At 45.3% G+C, this 15,538-nt stretch overlaps 1 protein-coding gene across 3 annotated transcripts in view; it reads right to left on the bottom strand.

The window, feature by feature from the left end:
* Positions 1-15,538, bottom strand: part of LOC125709792 (aminopeptidase O (putative)) — a 64,404-nt gene that overhangs the window by 40,114 nt on the left and 8,752 nt on the right. For all 3 annotated transcript variants that reach the window (XM_048978654.1, XM_048978672.1, XM_048978663.1), the window contains exon 6: positions 757-946. In XM_048978654.1, the coding sequence (XP_048834611.1) occupies positions 757-946 (190 nt within the window). The remainder of the gene's footprint in view (positions 1-756; positions 947-15,538) is intronic.

The following is a 15,538-nucleotide window of genomic DNA, read 5'->3' as shown; positions in this document are numbered from 1 at the left end:
TGTGCGGCCCTAACTGGTGCCCCTGGGCGGAACGCCTTACCGCTCGCTTTTTCCAGCCCTGTTCTAGATAACAAACAAACCAAACCAAGCAAATCCCACACACAGAATGCCCCTATGTCATGAACAATAGCCAACTGCAATTTGTGAACTTATACAATTTTTAATTTTACATTTTATATTACATGGTTTTCATCTAAAGACCTTTACACAGGTTACCGTATCAAAAAAGTGCAAAACTTTTTGAGAAATGTGAATTTACAGACAGCCAAGGCAGTACCTTTACCAGTACTGTGACTTCTCCTTTTTCAGCTCACATTTTTCATCCTAACATGTTTAGTCTTCCTGAACACAACATCTATTGACTTTTACATAAAGAAAAAGTAACCAAAAAAGGAACGATATTTCCAAACAGAACCATAGCAGATTCATCAGCTTCTTCTGTGCCTGAACGTCCATATAGAGGAGAAAGTGCTATAACAAACATGACTTGGGGTCATATGACCTCTACGATCATCAGTCTCAACATATGTGTGTGGTTTTTAAAGGCTCAGTGGATGTATATGGTTTTTCCTTGGATTTTAGGACCTATTTGAAGCTATTCTGGGATTCAAAATATTTATACTTGTGCTACAAACAGCTGGAAGAATTGTTTATAACCAAATGCGAAGCGAGTCAAATGTAAACGCTTTGAGGGCTTTGGGAGAAAATGAGGAATGGCTTGGCTAGGATTGGGGCTGGGGCTGGGGCTGGACTTACCTTTTGCACTCGGGCCCAAAAGACATCCTCGAGGTAGGTGGCAAAGCCTTCGCTGATCCACTCCTCGGTCCAGTCCTGTGCCCCAATGGCGAGCCCAAACCAGGCGTGTGCAATCTCGTGGCAGAGGCGGGCCCCGCACAGCTGGGGGCCCCCCACCAGGAGGCTCTGGGATAGGAACACCATGTGGGGGCTGAGGAAGACAGGTAAGGATGACCGGTAATTTAACATCAGAGCGGAGCTGCAAGGCACACCCACCCACAGCATACAGGACAGATTAAAAGCTGCATGAATGTTTATGTTACCGTATTTACTGTAAAGAGAGCAAATACATTTCATGAAAGAGACTTAAAGATAACAGACTTGCCGGCAACGCTATATAAAAAAAAAAGACCAAGACAGATCAATACTATCGGTCTGCATCTTAGAGGGAAATGAAATGATGCTGTATTTTCCATTTGCAGGTACATCGGAATGCTTTGTTTCGCATGTCCCATCCAGCTCTCCTTTACAGCATAGACAGACATGCAGGTGCAAATGAAGCTTGGGGGTCTGAAAGCAGGGTCACGCTGTTTGTCTGACACCACCGAAGCAAGCCCCCCGCGGGGGGTTAAAGACTGAGCACTGAGCTCAAGGGCCCAATGGACACGTGACTGTGCTGCCAAGAGACAGGATCTGAACCCGTGTCACAGGCACCAATCACAGGCACAGAGACTTAACCCGTTGAACCAGACAGCGCCCCTTATGGGTCTCCCACACGCAGGGAGAGGGAAGGCTGGACGGGAGGCTGCAGATGACTGTAGGGCAGAAGGAAGCAGGCTGATCACAGAGCTGGAGCTAGAGTATGAATAAACAAACATCTTTTATGAGGTTCAGTCCCAAGAGAGGCTACTGTGTGCTGATGAGTGAGACGTGCAAGATGTTTGGGACTAAAGTAACCAAAAAGCAAGATTTTAATTAGAAATTATTATTATAATCACTACTAAAGGTATCCGGAGCCATGCAAGTGACACACTAAAAAAACAGAAAAAGTTGAATGATTTACGCACCACGATGGCTTCTGCATGCGTCTGAACGCCTGACTCATTCATTTAATGCAAAGAGATTTTTTGTGTGTGTTAACCGGTGAAGGAAAGTACAGATGATTTATCAGCAAAGTTCCGAAGGTGCCCTTTGTCCGAGCAGAGAGCCTTATCGAGACGCAAAGCCAACCAAAGTTCAGACACAGGAAGGCAGCCCACACCCACTCCTTTTGTGTCCCCGAGCCCGTGCATACCAGCGTAATGGTTAGCAAATGTGTGACGCTCTTCGTAACTACTCAGGCTGCTATATATTTATGCAGTCTTTCGTCTAAGACAGATTACCCAGGGACGATAAAAATGACCGCACATTAAAATAGGCTTCCATGGCTCCCCGAGAATTCCGACCAGGAAAACACGGTAACCGCTCTGGGCCCCGAGGAAAATAAGTAAACAAAAACAGTCGCAGAAAAACGGGGTTATAAAGGGGCCTCCACATGACCGCAGTGAAATGAACGCAAACCCTCTGGATCCTTGCCTTGCGTTACCGCCATATTATCAATCCACCTGAAGAGAACGGTGAGGCCTGTCGTCTCACCTTAATCTACTTTAAACGCACTTGGAAAGTAAATAGCAAAATGACAACGTCTCCTTCCGATTCTTGAACCTAAAACCTTGCCATTTGGTTCTTCAGTTAGCACAGGTGCTATACACCAAGCAAGAGACAAACAGACCGCACTGCCAAAGTGTCTGAGTGTCTGCAGCCCGGTCCGACCACCCTGTCATGCTGACCATTTAAACCACCCAGTTCCATTGTCCTCTTCTACTGTGTCCTAAAGTAATGGAATACAACTGAAATTCTGAGAACTGTAATCAGACAGGGCAGTTTGAACGGACTAAAGGTGTAAGATAATGTGAAACACATCAGTAAAAGTAAACATGTTCCAGCAGCAGCAATCAGCGGGCAGGCAGCCACGTGCTGGACTGTGTGTGTCTGAGTGTATGCATGTATCTGTGAGTCTACAGTCACATTACACTAGTCAGTCATCGCCTCCCTGTGTCCAGCTCACCCTCAGGGGCACCAGCTGCATGTGACAATCGGCGGTACTATTCTGCTGGTTTTCGGTCGAAAATCCAGTTCTGGGGCCTTGAGGTAGAGGAACACAAGCCTGGCATCAGGGGAGGTAGCAGCAAATCAGGCGGGTGGGGGGGGGGAGGGGGGGGGGGTAGCCAGACAGAGCCAATCAGATTCCACAAGTCGGCCACACTGCTTAATATGGTCCCAGTTGTGACTTCCCTGCTATGGTGAGAGTGGGATCCTGATAATCCGCACATGCAAGTGGCAGTTGGCATCCCTCCAATGGGCTTAATTTCTCGAAAATGCACTTCAGATGAGTGCGCACTTTCTCACCACTGCATCAAGACACATAGATGGAAAGGGGCATCCTCACTGACCGGCTCACTGACCGGCTTACTGACTGACTGACTGACTGACTCACTCTCTCTGTCTTTCTCCCACTCCCTCCCTCCATCTCAGCGAGAGAGTCCGGCTCAATTAGAAAAGTGAATTACGGAACGAGAAGCTGAAGTGCAGGCCTGGATACAGGAAGAAGAAAAAAATCTGTCTTGTCAAACAGGGGAAATGAGAGAATTACCATAAACAATTCCATTTAATTTCCTGCAGTTAAAAAAATATATTTCCCTGCAAAAGGAAACCCTATCCTTTTTCAAAATATATTTTTAAAGCAGTCACACAAACAGTATGACATGCGATTTCCTCCATTAGAAAATAAGTAAATAGAAAAACAATTGCCTGCAATTTGGGCCTTAGCAATGTGGCCGGGGACGCGGAGGTAGCAAGCTGCCATGCTCTCCAAATTTAGCTTTTACGAGTCCATCTCATGGCCTTTCTGCATCCACCCTTCTTCAGCACGGTAAATGAAAGAGCAATCTGTCCGTTCCTGTGTTACACAAAGGCAGCCTTTCACCGTCTCCCCCACTGCAAACAGGCCCAGCCTGCTGCTGCGTGATTGTCACAAAGGGTCTGAATGCATCATCCTCATGTCAAGCGCGGAGCCCCAGGCCCAGTCTGTGTCACGGCGAACGCGCACACGCCCCGATTCACACTTCAGCGCGCGTGACGCCTTGGCCCGCCTCGCTCGGATATAAACAACCTCAGACGTTCCGGAATTAACGACCTGGCGGCGTTTCGGCGTAAACATTCCGTACTGGATGCACGTGAAGGTCATTGCACAGAGCCTCAGAGGTATTTATCACATTCATGTTACAGCAGCAAATGTATCCCATGATGCACCCGTGTAAAGCCATGGTGTAATCACGCTGCACTTTCACACATAGCACAAGTTTTTATTTGGGGCGAACATCCGTCTCCAGCACTGGGACACGGGCTTTGATGATCACATGACCAGGGTCTGGTATGTCGATTCATTCCACCTGTCTTTTGTTCCCTAGGCATAAATTGGGGGGATTCTGTCACTCTTAGTAACCAGGAAGAAACCTCTATTCTGATAGCTTGTTCCACACATCTCCACAATAAGCCTTTCCACCTCAAATGTCTGATTTTTTGTTCCGTCCCCACCTAAAGCCCTCTGCCTGCTCCACCATGTGCAACATGGGTCTGACCATCATGCTGCCCGGCGGAAGTGTGATACCGGAACATGTACAGCGGCGAGCGGGACGGGACCTGCTCACCGATGGCGGGAGTCTGGATGTTTAGTGACCAGTATTTCCATGGGGCTTCTATGTCTTTTCAGGATCCAGTTAACAAGCAGTGACTAGCCTGCTGCCCCCATACCAAATATGACTGTTAGGCGAGATGCACTTAAATGCTGCTGCCGTTTTGTTCTGTGTGGGAGTGTTGGGGTGGGGGCCTGTGTTTCAGAATCCACTGGAAGGAAACTCCACCCCCCCTGCCGCCCACTTTAAAATGCCTGACTTCAAACGGTCGGCATTCCGGGCTCCTTGCAGTGCAGGCCTCCGACTCAGTGCCACCGCAGAGCTCCTGCGGGGGGGGGGGGCTGCATGTCTGTCCATTTCAGGGCTGCTGAGGTTTAAGGGCACGTCTCCGCCCGGTAGCAGAACCACCAAAGGCTGTGATTTCCACAATATGCACCCCCACCATGCCGATCGCATCACATGCATGTTTTTAACTTGCCGGGTGCATTGATGCTTCTGAGACTGAGGTGATGTACCCCCCCCTGATGCAGTGGGCTCCGTCTTCTTGCCACCTGCTCGCCTGCACTATCGCCACACGTAATGCGTTGGCAACGTGGGGCCCAGAGCTTTTAACGGCACGACAGCGTCCAGTCGCTTGGGTGGGGGGGCGGTAGATGTCCTTTTTTGTACACGCAGCAGCCAGTGTATACATTTGTGGCCATTTAAATCCAGCAGCCCAGATTAACATCTTCCAAACATTTTATAAATGGATCACACCATTTAGACACCGATTTTTGGCTTGTCAAAACACTGGCACCACAGTTAATCAAATCAAGAAATATCTCCCCCTGGATTCGTGGGAATGGATATTAACTTCCACCCCCACAATTCTGTGGCGTGCTTTTGCAAGACTGACGATAAAGCTACTCGCTGAAAAACACAACATCAAACCAAGAAAACAGATGAGCAGGATTCATGGAGCAGGCCACCATCTGCACGCCATTTGTCTGCTGTCTTGTTTTAAGGTGAAGCATGTCCCTCCACGAACCTGTCAGCTGCGCACTGACCCCCCTCCATCCCACCCCCTCTGGTCAACATCAGGAAAGGTCATTGGCTGCAGAATAATTACTTTATGCTGCTCTGTCAATGAATTACTGAGATGCCGCCGCATGGGAGGTGCAAGACTTCAAAATAAGGCTCCTTCTCTGCATTTGAAATTGGGATTCCGCTGTCAGTATTTGTCCCCTAAAGAAAATAACAAAAAGAAAACAAACAAACAAAAAGAAACACTATAACTGATGAAGACAGGAGGCATTACTTCCAACAAATCATAAGATGTGGCCCTCCCCAGCTGGGGGGCAGATCTGTTGACCATAAAATGGGCTTCTACGTCTGGCCCAGATCCAAACCCCAAACCCCCCTGTGTTCCCCCTCCTGCCCTGACACCCATTCTGATTTCCTTTGAGTTTCCTCTTGTACTGACACACAAACCACCACCACGTTTTCTCTCTACTCCTGTACCCAAGTAAGGTGGCTATTCCATCCTCCTCTCCCCGCATCACAGTCATGTCCAACAGCGGTCATACTAGTTAGCCATGGGAGTAGGCGAACACGTCATGGCTAGGAGTGATTCATCAGGTTCCCCATAATAGCAACTGCACATGGTACTTCTGTCAGCGCAAACTCTTGGCCCAGTCTTTACCCTGGATACTCTTCGCTAAGTGACTCCAGCTATCCAGCAAGTGTGTGTCTATGAATATTAATGCAGGGGCGGTCATGCCCCATTGATCCTGAAAAACGAGACAAGCGAAATAATTGGTTACAATGTTTCATAACGGAAAAGACTTTTGGATTAAAACTAATAATTAAATAGAGGGCCACATGGTAGCTCAGTGGACAGCCCTCCTTCCTAAATCACCCTCCCCACCCTGTGCGTGGGGAGTTTGCTTGTTTTCTTTGTGATGCATCGGTTGTCTCCCAAACACATGCACTTAGGAAAACTGGCATCTATAAACTGTCCGTTGCATTTGTGTGTGCATGTTCTTGGATGGCCTGGCATCTCATCCAAGGTGTCTTATGTCTTATGCTGCTGGGGAGGGGATTCAGCCCCCCTGCACTGGACAAATGACTGCACAGATAGAACAAAGAGCAAAGCATTTATTTATTCTGGTAAATAAGGGATAAACAGCCAGGTCTGTATTCTATGTACTGCAGACATATGCACGTGCAAGAATGTGTTGCATCCCTGACAACACTTAAGAGTAGTAGTACTCTTTCGAAAACATGAATATAACGAAACTGAAGTATCTTCGTTAGCCAAAACAAAACCAACAACACACTATACAAAGACAGTCACAGTCAATGACCACAATCACACAAAGTTTAAACTACTGACCACTGACTTTCAGGCTCCCTTTTTTTATAACCATGGTCATCGGCCAATAGTGGAATGTGTGGGCAGCATATCTAGGCTTGACTCGACTGTGCATGCGCTGTGTGAGCAGTGAAAGGAGATGGGAACACATGAGAGTCGTGATAATCTGATAACACAAAGGTCAGTCTCAGCATTACTTCCTCCTCCATGCACATCACCAAAACCCAGCATCTGAATTCAGTCGCCAGAGAGCGGAAGTCAGACTGACTCCGCCTCGTAACGGCAGAATGACAGCTCAGAGCTCAGAGACAGTGGATGGGTGTGGGGCCACTAATCACGGTGGGAGCGATCGAGTTACTGCAGTGCGGATGTCATCGTTTACTCAAATTTAGTTAGCCTGCCACTCAGTGCGAATTATGAGCAGCGTTGGGCGGAAAGAATCTATATGTTAGTCAGCTAAAAGATTTTTTTTTTTTAATTCTGCTTGGACGCAAGGATGGAGCATAAAAGACAGAGGCAAACTCACATTCAGCCGATGACAGATAACTGAAAAAAATAAAGCGGTGATGCGTCTTTGTGTTTTTTTAGAAATATCTCGTCAAAAAGGTTCACCCGAGTGCACAGAGAAGGACAGCAGCTTTTGTACATCAGGATACAGCGAAATATGTGGGCCCATGTTTAAGACGAGAACACGATGTTAATAGGAAAAAGCGGCAGCCATCAAACCAAAAATAGAGGCTAAAAATGGAGAGTGCCAACATTTCCACAGAACCACAAAAGACGAGTGAGGAGTACAGAGTCACCCGTGACACGGAGGACAAGCCTTAACTGTCAGCATTAATTGGGCCGTTGAATGCTTTGAGGTTTCACACAGGAGCCTGGAAAATCCTCCCATTCTGCGAGCGCAGGCGAGCACGACGCACCTCTGTTTAGTAAGGGGGCCCTTTTGTGTGCAGCAAACATGGAAAGGTCTTCAGAAACACCTCAGCCCCCGCGGTTCGATTAACGGGGGCCGTTCCAATTGAGGCTCCCATTTTTCCTGCTGCTCGCTTCCTGGGACAACCAGCGATCAGACCAAGGCCTGTGGGGATGCGGATGACTACTGAGGACATCCTTCAGTGCTGTGCGTGTCCTTCTCTCATGCAGCTCTCCGGCACGTGTTCCAGACGTGGTGAAGACGTCCTCTGTGCCGGGGCTGGTTATCGGGGCTCGTGGGATCTGTTCTGCTAAGCCCTTTACACGGTGCTGCCAAATGGAGGTCAGGTCAGCGAGAAACAACCAGACCGGCTCAGGAAACCGTACAACTTCAGAGAAGCGGTGCTAAGGTGGCAGCTGAAGGCTCACTTAGTTTTAATCTCTATAAAACATGCAGAGCATTACAACAGACCGATACACAGCTCCAATACAACTGGGGGAGGGGGGGGCATAAGTCACGCTGACCAAAAAAAAAAACGTCCATCATACTCATTCAATCAATATTGTACCGGTGAAGCTAGCTTTGTTTTAATGGAAAGTCTAGACAGATTATGAAATAACTGTCGAATTCTACGTGTCGAGACGAGAATCTCACTAAACATACCTCACAATCTGCAAGGAGTTGTACAGTGTCCTCTGGAGTCTGGGGGCCCATTTTCCAACTGTTTACAGAATCTGGAGCACCAGCGGCCCTCACTGGCTGCCGGACTGGCCGGCTTTCATTTCAGCTTGTGATTCTAATTAGTGGCTGGTCACTGGAAAAGCTGCTCCTTTTGATTATTCTGCCAGGGACCCACTTTCCGACAAGCCTGGTAGCAATTTGTGGAGCCACAGGCAGCATGGATGTTTGGGTAATGGCTACTGGCAGATAAAAACACACAACCTCCCTTTATACACACATACACCTGATAAAAACAAAGCAGAGGTCCGTTCGTTAAGCCAAAGGCACGAGGCACTTCATATGGAACACCTAGGAACGGCTGGTACCTAGGGTGGAAAATCACTTCTCCCCATACACTTTCAGTCCAAGAGAAGATTCAAATGATTATTTGCCTTTCCTTGTGCCATAACATCCCCTGAGTGTGTCCATGCGATCAAGGCCAGAGTGTTTGATGGACTGTAGATGTTCTGTGCAGCTTGACCTGGTGCGGCATGAGGATGCGGAGAGGCTTCTGTTCTTTTATGTCACCTTCACTAGGGTCCAAGGTATCCTTGTTAGTGATTTCTCTGCCGACTACTCAGCTATGGTACCCTGACTAATTAAGGTCCTCAAGTCTGTAGCAAAATTGTGTGAATTATATTTCGCTGCTGCAGGAGTCCTGGTTAACCTTCAGGCAGGAGGTCAACGTGAGCTGTGAAACGCGAGGCCTCATTTAGGATCGAGCTCCCCCATTTGCTCCCCAGATCCACAGTGATACACTCTGCAAAGCGCCTCGTTTGTGTCAAACCATGGCATAACTGTCTGAGATAGCACCTCGCTGAGGGTCTGTTTACAGGGGCGGATTGGGTTTGAGAGATGATAGTGGTGGTCAGGAAAGAGTCCTAGAAGGTGTATGTCGCAATAAACACAGGGAAATTTTTATCAACGGGTACCCAACAGTTAATAAAGGATATAAAGGATTGCAAAATAAAACCAAGAAACACAAATAAAGACCGACGCCCATTACAGCTCTGGTGAAGATGGCATCTTCAGCTCAGGAATGAAACTCGCCTGATGACTGACACTTCGTTTATGTTGTGGTTTGCGCGAACATGACATTCAGGCATTCATGTTGATCTGCAAGCATGCGTCATCACAAGCATGGGCATTCAGTCCTGGCGGTCGCATGCAACCATCCAGCAGCATGCAGAGTGCACGAGTACAACGGCCGTATGCTAAGTGACAACACAACGATCCGCATGCGTTATGTTCGCAAGTAGGAAAACATTTGTTTGGCCAAACACTTGTCTGTCGCATTCACACGGCGAGTTTGTGTATGTCTGCGTTAGTGCGCCGTGTGTGTCCCGCCATTCCATGCAGCCAGCCCTGGGCGGTGCAGGAATTACAGTAATAGGGCAGCATTTAAGCCAAAGCGCTGTTTGTCTGCACCCCGCAGTGTGATTAGCAGGCTACCCTGGTGTAGGGAGGCTGAGCCTGCGAATCTACTGACTCCCCCACACGCAAAACACACACACACGCAGGCAGGAGAGGCAAGAGAAGGAGGCAAAATAAGAGGAGGGGATGTGCTGGCCTGACAGATTTATGTTGCCCGCCAGCAGGCCTCCTGGACGGTTCTCAAATGGCATTTAAAAAAAAAAAAAACAGGCGAATGGTTTCAACTCGGGTTTTATTTATTTACACGTTTCAACACGGCGCTGTGATTAAAATGCACCAACAAGCTAACTGAGCTAAAAAGGGGAGGCTCCCAACCTGCCAAGGGTGCATGCATACCCCTTGCGGTCCCACTGAAGCAGGAAGCATCAAGAAGAGACACATCAGCACTAGGCAGAAGGAAAAACTCAAGAATAACTCCTTACAGTGGGAAAGAAGGTGGCATTTGGTGGTCAGTGCCCAGCAGAGGGGAGAGAGTCATTAATGCAAAGACATTTGCCGTTTCCTGTTATATGTGAGCCACTCTGCTTTCCTGAAGAGTTAACCTGTTTGTTTTTCTTGAGCTTCGTAATGAGGACCAAACGAGACGAGCAGTAGTTAATGAGGTCTAAATAAAACGTGTTTATCGGTGCACAGTGACAACACATCAAAAGAATAAATAAATACACCCTCAAATGTACAGGAGATTCTGGCGCAAACCAACACCCTGAGTACTTCAGATACAGGGGACACGTAGCGAAGCCTCAGCATCCTAACCATCTTGCATGAGTTGGGGGAGTCAGGGGTGAATGGATGCTATGTTTCCAGATCATACAAACATTGAGGAATATAATACGCAGAAAAATGAAGGCTGGGTGCGAGCTGACTGCAGTGCAATAAAAACAGTCTGACAGAATTACAACCTAACTGCACTTTAATTTATTATCCATTGTCTACTCATTCCACTTTAATCAACCCCTAGTTAAATAAATAAATAAATAAATAAGTCCTACATTAATTGCAAGAATGATTTCGACGTTTGTTCTAAACACAGGGAAATACTGTACAAAAATTATGTCTTCAACGCTCTTTAACTGGAACAAACAGCTGACATGATCCGGCGTAGCATCGACAAGACCATCCGGAATGGTTCCACGGGAATCTGGCACTATTCTCGAAAAGAGGAATTTTATCCATTTCACACTGGATCAAAGAAGATGAACAGTGCTGTAGGTGCCACCCTAGACAGGCCTGCGAAATAAATGCTCTAGATACTGAAATCAGGTGGAGGGTTTAGGGATGGGATAGCAACCATGTGCACATGCTCCTCAAGCTACCCGGCCACTTCTAGGAGGATCACAACTCTATGGGCACTTTTCCACTGCAACAGGTACTGTACTTTTGGTACTTCAAGAAAGTACTGAAAGTATAGTACATCAAGGAGTTGGTTTTCCACTGGCATAAAAACTGGTACTGAATGACCTCACAACTTGAGACGGGTGTTTTATATTGAATTTGAAAAATCTCAATAGTATTTTACAGGACTGGACAATGTGCGATATTAATACCAACATTGCATGTTATGCACATGCAATTCTTAGATTCCTAGTCAGCTAGGTCAGCTTTTCATACCTTCGTATTGTACGAACATTATAGCACAGGGGATTTAATGTTTCACTAAAACATTTTTCTCTGTCATAGGAAAAAAAAAATTTTGCACGTTCTGCAATTTTAATGATTATTCCTTTTCAATATTATCTAGTAGATGTTTTAAAATCAAAGTTTACTGCTTTTGCATTAGTGCTGCATCATAATCATTTTCACCCTTGCTGTTTAAATCACTCCTAGATGGTTTGTGAGAAATTTATGTTGAACTCATTTTTTGCTTTATAAATACCCCAGTATTTATTACAGCAAAATCACACTGTGATATTTCCAATGCAGTGCTGTCCTACTTAATTCAAATACTTTATTTCTTGTCATATCATCTTGATCTTGTTTTATCTGGTCTTCCAACTAGATAGAAATTTTAGCTTGTGCCTCTTCATTTGTCCATGCATCCATTATTATTATTTTTTGCTTCGTTTATCGTTTTCTGAGTTCACAACTTTTTTCAGGACAGCAGTTGTAGTAGAAAAGGGCCCTACTGTATATGTCCCCATCCTGATGGGCGAACACTGGCCATACTCGTCCCAACTCCTGGCTGACTATACCTTCCACACAACCAAACACCAAACCACTAGAAACGGATTTAGTCTGGAAGCGGGTGAAGGTCGACGGCCAAACTGCTGAGAGGACACAGGGAGGTCACTCACTGCAGCCCCGAACCACGGAAACCACAGAAACCACAGCAAATGGATTATGTACGAGTTACGGCAACCAAGGATGCATTTTACTAGGGCTGCATGATAATGGACATAATTTTAGATGTTGCGAAGTCAACTTTTGGCTATAAACATAGTTGAAAATGTACCTAAAATAAAATGCAGCTAAACAGAACATATCGATCAATAGTCTCTGCCAAAGTTGGTGGTGCTGCCAAAGGTTGTGCTAACAGACAGAACTTAGTGGCAACAAGTCATATGTTGTTGTTCAACATCTTCTCTTTGGAATCCAAAATATTTCCATACTGCAGAAGACGATTGTCTTTTGGTGACCAGTTCTTGCTCGCTTTTCTCCCCCTCACTCATTTCTGTTAAATTTCTCAGAAACGCACCACACTGTCTATGAGTGGTTTTGAGCTGCTGATGAAATTTTTACCTCAGGGAAAAACAGTAGGGGAGCCCTACCTAACAATGTTTATTTTTAATATACATTATTAGCAATACGAGCTTGCTAAGTTTTGTTTCCTATGACAGAGTAAAAATGTTTTAGTGAAACTTACTGACGATCTCAGCTAGGTTTAGTATATTGCAGTATATGGAAATCTTGGTGAAATGTTATAAAAAATTTTAAATACCGTCAAAATACCATATACTGTTGTGTAACGTCCAGATGGTAGGATGGCACGAAAAACGAGATTCTGTCCAAGCCTAACCTTAACGCAGCTCACCATCACGGTCCTTGCTATGCACGCAATAGGCAATGTCGATATTACCATTGCATATTGTACAGACCTACATACTCCTAACGCTTGTGTTGTTCTTCTCTACTGATTCTGAGTCAGCGATGCCAGGATTGCAGGGTTTTAGAGCACACGCTTCCAATCATCCAGCCATTGCCAGTCATTGACATCTTTTCTCATCCAACATTGACAGGCTGTCGGTACCTGATGAGTCTCCTGCCTGGAAGCAGCAGATGGTGGTATGTCAGCACGACATCACCGGACCAAGTGTGTTTTTATGAAACAGCCTATCATGGCTCAGCCTATCGTGGTTACTGAAAATGAGTGAATGGATTTCTCATAACAGCAAAAGCAGTTAAATACCTTACTTACAAGGGCCACATTCGAAAGGAGCTCAAATGTCATGCAAGGAACGAGGGAATCGAGAGGGAATTTAAAATAAATGTACAGAATTATGGTCTAGCCAGAAAAAAAAAATCAAAACTTAACAAAACAGAATACATCTGGTTTTTGCAAGACCTTCGTCTGGTTTTTACCGCAGGATGTTTTAATGGCTATTCCTTCAATATCCAACTCGCTAAATCGCTTGGTTCTTCAACCTGTGACCGCTGTAAAAGACCATGAAGTTGACTCAGGGCTGAAATCTACTTGCCTACAGTAACCGAGGCACAACTCAAAGGAGGAAATCATAATTCAGCAGTGGGTGAAGAAACTTTCAAACACCGCTACAAATCTTTTGATAATAAAATGAATAATTAGGAAAAAAGATAGAACAAAATACTTAACTGCATGTTGCATGGATTGAATTCAGCTTATGGTTACTTTTTATTGTAGCAGGTTTAAAATATATTTGTCACAGATAGATTTTACAATTAGTGGGAAATTTAGTGGGTTGCATACCGAAGAACAGCTACTGTGAAGATCCGCACATGCCAGTCCAATACTGGGCGAACACACCATGCTGACAAGAAACGGTCCTGTATTGGTCTGGTAGTGCAGGATGCTGTAATATCTGGTGTGAAGCAGACGTTACACCAACAAAACATCGGCGGTGTTTCTAACAACAGAGGAGACAGATTGATATTGGAGGGACATGCATGTTTGTCTACCTCAGACCAATAATACCACCTGCGTATAAAATACATGGATGTTAGGGCTGGGCGATATAACCTCAAATCAATATCACAATTAATTGAACATTTTTACTTCGATTACAATTAACGAACAACTATTTTGTTTTTTGTTTATTTGCCTTCATATTTCATTGACAAGGTTTGTGCTGTAAATATGCTTAACTATTATACTGTGATATTTATCTAATAAGACTGTATATCTTTTCTTTATGACTTTTAAATAATTGAAGAAAACACACAGATGAAACATTTATAATTACTTAATGATCATTTCCATCCATCCATCCATTTTCCAAACTGCTTATCCTACTGGGTCGCGGGGGGTCCGGAGCCTATCCCGGAAGCAATGGGAATGAGGCAGGGAACAACCCAGGATGGGGGGCAGCCCATCACAGGGCACACTCACACACCATTCACTCACACATGCACACCTACGGGCAATTTAGTAACTCCAATTAGCCTCAGCATGTTTTTGGACTGTGGGGGGAAACCGGAGTACCCAGAGGAAACCCCACGACGACATGGGGAGAACATGCAAACTCCGCACACATGTGACCCAGGCGGAGACTCGAATCCGGGTCCCAGAGGTGTGAGGCCACAGTGTTAACCACTGCACCACCATGCCGCCCCTTAATAATCATTTCGAACAACTGAAATCAAAGTACAAATCACTTGAAATTAAAACATCTTATGAAAAAGGTCACATTTCAGTTGTAATGCATAAAACAAGTTCCCTAAAAAGTCAAAAATAAATTGCTTGCATTTCTTGCAAACAACATAAACCGTTCATAGTGATCATATCTGTTTGGGTGAAATTGATCATTATAAGCAAATGATCATTATAAGCAAATTTTCCTTTTTCTTTAGGTCTTTGGAAAATTACCATTTAATTATTATATTTATTACACAAATATAAGATAATATAATGGACGTCGCCATTTACTGAATTTTATTGAGTCTTTCAAAATAGAGTACAGCTGTTTCAAACACTTTTCAAATTATAGTACTGCACAAATTAAATGACTGAACTGTGTATAATTAAAATATTCCATAATACAATACAGTACTTTGCATAAAATATAGTTTATTGTAGTTTCTATACTGCATCTCATTGGCTTTTGTTTTTGTCAGCTTATCAAAAACTTTGATGAGTCTACATTCGTACTGTAGTTGAGAGAAAATGACTATTTTTCCTGCCATGATTTCTGTGCACACAGCATTAGCTTCAGGTAGCTAGCCAGAAACAGATGGGTTACCACAAAGCAAAGCAGGTGTCACACCCCGACCGACGGTGCCCGCCGACGGCTCCGCCTAAACCCCACCCGTGGGCGGATCTGACCGGGTGTTTCGCATGAGACTAATGATGGGACAGTTTTAAGCACGAATCACCAGCGAGTCCACGCGAAGTATTGAGCCATTCCCATGTTCCTTACTGAGCAATTACGTGTCCTCTGTGTTCCCTTTGCTTCCTCC

The sequence above is a fragment of the Brienomyrus brachyistius genome, chromosome 2 (genome assembly GCF_023856365.1).
Source record: "Brienomyrus brachyistius isolate T26 chromosome 2, BBRACH_0.4, whole genome shotgun sequence".
NCBI classification, from domain to species: domain Eukaryota; kingdom Metazoa; phylum Chordata; class Actinopteri; order Osteoglossiformes; family Mormyridae; genus Brienomyrus; species Brienomyrus brachyistius.
This window is presented reverse-complemented; position numbering and strand designations above follow the sequence as displayed.